At 34.5% G+C, this 7,500-nt stretch overlaps 1 protein-coding gene across 3 annotated transcripts in view; it reads right to left on the bottom strand.

Annotated features, from left to right (window-relative positions):
- Positions 1-7,500, bottom strand: part of LOC137635525 (probable cytochrome P450 6a13) — a 20,163-nt gene that overhangs the window by 7,007 nt on the left and 5,656 nt on the right. For all 3 annotated transcript variants that reach the window (XM_068368005.1, XM_068368004.1, XM_068368003.1), the window contains exons 2-5: positions 5,462-5,740; positions 4,733-4,894; positions 1,588-1,770; positions 597-743 (exon numbers count right to left, since the gene is read on the bottom strand). In XM_068368005.1, coding sequence (XP_068224106.1) covers positions 597-743; positions 1,588-1,770; positions 4,733-4,894; positions 5,462-5,719 — 750 coding nt within the window. In that variant the 5' untranslated portion in view covers positions 5,720-5,740. The remainder of the gene's footprint in view (positions 1-596; positions 744-1,587; positions 1,771-4,732; positions 4,895-5,461; positions 5,741-7,500) is intronic.

Below are 7,500 nucleotides of genomic sequence, written 5' to 3'. Positions count from 1 at the left end.
CCAAACCACCTTTTCAGTATTAGCGGCCACAGTAGTAATAGTAGCAGTAGCTGAGGTAGTAAATTTAGTAGTTATAATAGGACGTTACCACATCGGCCACCACAACCCTATGCTCTAGTCTACAGTAGAGACTGACCATAACCCAAGCCACCTCTCCACCCAAGGTAGGACTAAGGAGGGCTAGGCAATGACTGATGATGACTCAGCAGGTAAACCTATAGGCTCCCCTAGACCACCCATCCTTAGCTCACAAAGATGGTAAGGTTGCAGGGACTAAAGGAACTAATGGGTGAGCAGGACTCGAACCCCAGTCAGGCGTTCACCAGTTAGGGACGTTACTACATAGGCTACCATTATTAGTAGTAGAAGTAATACTATAGTCAATACTTTTTAGTGAGGCAGATTTGCACTGACTCGCTGGGGTGCCCTTTTTAGCTCGGAAAAGTTTCCTGATCGCTGATTGGTTGGACAAGATAATTCTAGCCAGTCAGATAGCAGGAAACTTTTCCGAGCTAAAAGGGCACCGCTGCGAGTCGGTGCAAATCTGCCTCACTAAAAAGAATTGAATATAGAATATCTATGAGGAAAACACATACCTTAAGAGCCCTTGCAGGAGAAAGTTGCATTACTCTGGCAGCCATGACAGGGAAGGTTTCGGCCTCGGAAGAGTAAGCGTCACATTCAATGCCAAAGGCACAGCTCGCTATGGAGTCCATGGTGTATTTCCCACAGAGGGCGTGAGCCTGTAGAATAATTAATTAACCCTATTACCTATTTCATGCATTAGAAGTATGTTAATGTAACTATAGTCAACTCTTTTAGTGAGGCAGATTTGCACTGACTCGCAGGGTACCCTTTTTAGCTCTGAGTTTCCTGATCGTTGATTGGTTGGATAAGATCATTCTAACCAATCAGATAGCAGGAAACTTTTCCGGGCTAAAAGGGCACCCCTGCCAGTCGATGCAAATGCGCCTCATTGAAATAAATTGAGTATAGCACACATCGAGTTGTCTTTAGAGATGGTAATCATATTTTACTATTTTGAAATGTCAACCGAATATATTTATAGAGATGGATATCTTTTCATTTTTTCAATATATCATTAAAGTACCCTGGAAGAATATATATATATATATATATATATATATATATATATATATATATATATATATATATATATATATATATATATATATATGCACTACTGTGATGCCTTAAATGTTTATCAACCCTGTTGAAAATTCACTTTTTTTTTTTTTTTTTGAGACCATGAGAACTAGTTCACAAGATTAATAAGGTCGCAGACCTTGCAGAAGGCTATTGAGTTTAAGCGGGACTCAAACCCTAGTGCGGCGATTACCAGCTGGGGACATTTCAGACAAGACAAAAACTAAGTTTTACTCATCAGGTAAATATATATGCTCCTCCAAACTCCCAATCATTAGCTCACAAGATTCATTAGGTCACAGACCCTACAAAAATCTATTGAGTTTAAGAAGGACTAAAACTGCCGTCTGTGGATCGCCAGCTAGGGACATTTCCGACAAATCAGAAAAAAAGGTTTATGTAAAAAAAGAGTATTCTAACCTCAACAGAACCTTTCTTCGCTTCTTCCCTTGTCAGTTGCAGAAGATGGATGGCCCTGTTATTCATGAGCGGGAAGAGCCTGCGAGTTTTCCCTGAAGTGAAGGCGGGGGACACGACCCCTCGAATGAAACGCCAGTGCTGCCCCGTTGCGTTGCTCAGCATGTCGTTGGCGATGGGGTTTACCTGGGGAGCAAAAGAAATTCACCTGAGTACTTTCTTCATCTACGTCTTTAGAATCATGATCATTGTCACCAGAAGGTATATATACTTCTTAAAAACAAAATTTACGGAAAAAGGGGACCCTTTGTAGCTCATTGAAACATAATTAATGTAAAATGTCAAATGTTATGGCTGAAAATCCATATTTTAAAAGGGAAACAAACACATGAATTTCAGCTAACACAAGAATCCTCACCTAACCTAACCTGGGAGCCATAGCCTTACCTACTTACCTACAGGGAGGCAGGCTACGCCATTCTGCAACCTGTATTAGACTGCCGTATTCTTAGCCTACTATTAAACTAAGTCTCAACATAAAGGAAAAAGTAAATAAACTTTCATAGCATTATATCTCATACCTTACTATGGGCGAGAAAAGAGTAACTGTAATTGCAAGGACTTTTAAGTAAGAAGTCGGCTCACGACAGAACGAAAATGCGTTCCCTTTGCGCATGACGTCACGCGCCGAACAGCCTCCCCTACCCCTTTTACCCCCACCATAAGGTTAAATTTCGATCACATTTTGCTAAATAATTTTTTTAAATTGCTCTAACAAGCTTAATTTTTGTCCTAGAAAGGTCAGGTTGGTCTCATTCTTTTGGAAAATGCCTGAAGTTTCTCGTGAAATTATCAAAAAAATTCAAAAATATGTAATTAAGTGTTTTGCAAGAACGTACCGGTACGTCCTTTGGGGGTGAAAGGGTAGCGCTGACTCGGGTAATAAATAACATGGAATTCTGCCTTTTCAGTAATCTACTTCTAAAGGCTTGATATTTCTATTTGGATTACATAAAGTACAGATTTTCCTTATGACAAACCCTTCTTGAGGGAGTGACCTATTCACAATAATCTGATAGCTTTACAGAGCGAAATAATACCTCTTCAGGGAACGCAAAGTTATGTGGAATTTGTGGATTTTCGTTTAATCCTACACAGTGGAATGAATTAAGGACTAAGAAGTTATCTTGGAATACCACTGAATCCTACAAAAAAAGAGATAAAGATTAATGTCCCGAAACCTAATTTGATTCTAAGAACTCTCTTTTTAATACTAAGAACTATTCCTTTATTCCCCTAATTGCAGTTAGGGTTTTCACTAACAAGTTTTCTTATATATAATTGCATTGGTATAATCATTTGAAACTCTCGTCTACCTAATGCATCCAAAAAACTTTCAGGACAGGTTTGATTCAATCTCTGCGTCATGATAAAAGAAATGTCATGACTTTTTTAGTATTATGTACAATGTTAAAAATATAACCCGTAAATTTAATCGATAATTCTCGGTAAAAAATATACAATTCTTATCCGTATTTCAGTAAAATACAGGTGACCGTAATTTTCACCCTACTTTGTTATTATCTTTTACGGGTTGGTGACCGTAATATCACTCCTTTACTTCAATATATCCGTTTTTAAAATGGTGAATGCCCGGCAACATCTATTCCAGGATTTTTATGGTTTTTTAATGCAAATTTTTAAGTTTAGCCCAATCATTAAGTGGAAAGATCATATCACATCTTTTTGGAATGTGTAAAATCAATTAAATCTGCGGTTCTTTACCTTCATTCCCATTATAACATCAATAACTTTTTATAAAGCACTTCTCTGGGTATCTATATTCCCAGATGCATTATGGGACTTGATGTCACCATGAAATCGAACCCTTTATTGTTGCTCTGTAGTAAGCCTCTTTGTCCTGTAAAGTGCAGAGCATTTACACCGGAATTTTAAAGTATTGTACAGCATACTTTACACGCTGTCTTTGTAAGCCACTTACATTGATATGTGTCAATAATTCTTTGATGTTAAAACATACTCTGAAACTGTTTTGATTAGCCTTTCACGGATATAGGAACCAGGTAAAATATATCCATTTTACATATGAAGACCATGGTAATATATATATATATATATATATATATATATATATATATATATATATATATATATATATATATATATATATATATGTATATATATATATATATATATATATATATATATATATATATATATATATATATATATATATATATATATACATATATATAAATATATATATATATATATATATATATATATATATATATATATATATATATATATATATATATATGTATTTATATATATAAATGTTTATATATATATGTATAATATATATATATATATATATATATATATATATATATATATATATATCAGCATAGGGATTAAAAAAAATTAATTGTTAAGAGGATCAATCTCTAATTTAGGGCTATGGTGGCCTATGCGGTAACGTCACCTGACTGGTGATCGCCAGTAGGGGATTCCAGTCCAGCTCAAACTAGTTAGTTCCTTTAGCATGTGCAACCTCGTCATCCTTGTGAGCTAAGGATGGGGTGTTTGGGGGAACCCATAAGTCTATCTGCTGAGTCATCAGCACCCATTGCCTGGCCCTCCTTGGTCCTAGCTTTGGGTTGGATCATTCTCTAACTTTGGCGGACTGATAAATACCCTAGCATGTCAGCACTAAGCAACACTGGCTAATCATTTTATATTATTACCAAATATATGAAGGGAAGGAAAAAAAATGAAAGCAGTATGTAGTCTACATACGTATCTATGTACCCGTGTACTTTCTTTGAATGGCTTTTATAAGAATTAAGTTTTTTTGAAGGTTAATTATGTAAAGCTTATAGATCATACAAACGTTTTCAGTAATGAATTTACCGGACAATGCAGATATATAAATACTTTTAAGAATACTTTTAAGGGGTTTATCCAGCAACATGAATTTAGATAACATTTATCACATGACAATATTTAAGATAACATTTATCACATGATAATATTTACATGTACATGCATGTATGTATATATAACATCTGGAAAGCTGTAATGTTAAACAGCAGACTGGAAATAAGTTTATACCAAGGTACTTCACCTTCCCCAGATCGAATGTCCTTCGATCCGCGAAGTGATCGAAGTCCTTGACCAAGATGCTCTTGATGATCTCCGGATTACCGATGAAGAGTCCTGGCTGTAGGAAGTCGTAGTACCCACAGAAATCTCTCCCGTTGTAGTTGAAGTACAGATCATCAAAGAACTGCAAAACGAAAATGGAAATTGGAAGAAAGACATGAATGAAGTAACTCTTCGTTAACAGAGTAACTCCTCGTAAGTAGAGTGAACTCCTCATAAGTAGAGTAACTCTTCTTATGTAGAGTAACTCATCGTAAGTAGAGTAACTCTTCGTAAGTAGAGTAACTCCTCGTAAGTAGAGTGAACTCCTCATAAGTAGAGTAACTCTTCTTATGTAGAGTAACTCATCGTAAGTAGAGTAACTCTTCGTAAGTAGAGTAACTCCTCCTAAGTAGAGTTACTCTTCGTAAGTAGAGTAACGCTTTTTAAGTAGAGTTATTCTTCGTAAGTAGAGTAACGCTTCTTAAGTTGAGTAACTCTTCGTAAGTAGAGTAACTGTTCGTAAGTAGAGTAACTCTTCCTAAGTAAAGTAACGCTTCTTAAGTAGAGTAACTCTTCGTAAGTAGAGTAACTCTTCATATGTAAATTAACTCTTCATATGTAAATTAACTCTTCCTAAGTAGAGTAACTCTGCTTAAGTAGAGTAACTTTCCGTAAGTAGAGTAACTCTTGGTAAGTAAAATAAGCTTACCTCCATGAATGGCATCTTGATGCCCAGGCGTTGTAACGTATGGCCTAAAAATGGCGTCGCCGGTGGAGACTTGACGCCTCTGACGGCCCAGTAATTGTATTTAGATTGAATGTGATAGAAGAGGAGCGTGGCAGAGCAGGCCAGGAGCGTGGCAGTCACCAGGTAAGAGGAGCAAACGCCGAAAAGCAGTATCGTGCACATAATGAGAGAACGGGCTCCCAGAAATAAGGAGGTGCTTCCCGTCTTAAGCTCTGACATGCTTGCCTGGTTTCTTTTTACCTATAAAGGAAATGTTTGTGGAATATTAGTTTTATAAATGTAATCAGACACTTGCTCTTTAATATATGGGGTGATAAACATGTGTTTGAAATTATGAATATTAGTTATTACTTTACAGGTGTGATCAGACGTTGAAAATGAGACAGAAATATATGTAAAAAAGAAGAGGAAAGACTAAAGCTTATAAATATGTGATAGAAAAAAAAGTGAAAAGAGGGTGAATTTGCCTAATATTAATAATAATGATAATAATAATAATAATAATAATAATAATAGTAATAATAATAATAATAATAATAATAATAATAATGATAATAATAATAATAATAATAGAAGATATGCTTAGAAATGATCAGACATGAGATATCTTTTACGTGAAACTATTGTAGTTTGGAAGAGGAAATAACTCCTTGTAATTATTAATATTATTTTTATTATTATTATTATTATTATTATTATTATTATTATTATTATTATTATTATTATTATTATTATTATTATCATTATTATTAATATTATTATTATTATTATTATTATTATTATTATTATTATTATTATTATTATTATTATTATTATTATTATTATTATAAAGCTATAACCCTAGTTGGAGATACAAGATGCTTTAAGCCCAAGGGCTCCAATAGGGAAAAATAGCCCGGTGAGGAAAGGAAACAAGGATATAAATAAACTACAATAGAGTAACGAACAATTAGAATAAAATATTTTAAGAACTATAACAACATTTAAATTGATATTTCATAATTCAACTATAAAAACTTCCAAAAACAAGTGTAAGAGTAATAAGATAGAACAGCTTGAGTTTACCCTCAAGCAAGAGAACTCTACTCCAAGATAGTTTCATTAAAATATTAATAATTACAAGAGGGGTCAGTGTGAATCCCTGTTGCCAAAGTTAAGTTGAAACACTTTGTGCAAATTATACATTGGTTTAGCTATGCAATTTCTAATACCAAGAGTAAACGGATAGTCTCTAGTGAAAGAACAATGAGAATAATGTTCACATTGTTCCAAACAAGAACATCAGAGTTCCTGAATTAGAATAATCGACCCTTTTACAGAACAATCTCCTGAAATCTCTCTAGTTGAGCATTACAATTGACTCATCTGTGGCCTACGAAGGATTTCGTGGGAAAGACAGAAGGACGTAGTTGTGCTTTTGGGAGCAAAGTTCCTTTCATGATTGAGTCATTACTTCGTTACGATTACCTCTATTGCTTGTGCTTTCATTTGCCTGCGACAAGGAAGCTATGTTTTCGAGTGGGTTTATTTATTTATTTATCTATTTGTCTGTGTCTGTCTGTGGACAGGATTACTTCAAAACTACTCAACGAATTTTGTCGAAATTTTCATCACAGATACATATTAGGTCATGGACGACCCCATCAAATTTTAGAAATCCTCCGGACTCTAGAACAGGATTTGCATTTTTCACAAATTCAAAGATTACGTCATAACAAATAGACCCATTGGATTTTCACTAAACTTTAACAAAGTATAGATATTATGCATTGTAATACACCATAAAATTTTGAAGGTGATACGTATCAAAAGCACGATTCTGGATCAACATTGCACTTTTCACCATCTGCAGTTTAGTCAGGATATGAAATGTGGAGTGTAATGTCCGTAGACTTTAATTGAATGTTGGCGGGAGTCGAAAATCTTTGATTGCTCTTGTTTTCTTTCTTTTTGTGTAACTTGATAATAAGTTGAGATGAAAAGTTCTTTTACTATAATAA

Source organism: Palaemon carinicauda, unplaced genomic scaffold (genome assembly GCF_036898095.1).
Source record: "Palaemon carinicauda isolate YSFRI2023 unplaced genomic scaffold, ASM3689809v2 scaffold137, whole genome shotgun sequence".
Classification (NCBI taxonomy): domain Eukaryota; kingdom Metazoa; phylum Arthropoda; class Malacostraca; order Decapoda; family Palaemonidae; genus Palaemon; species Palaemon carinicauda.
The sequence above is the reverse complement of the archived record's forward strand: the minus strand, read 5'-3'. Positions and strand labels throughout refer to the sequence as shown.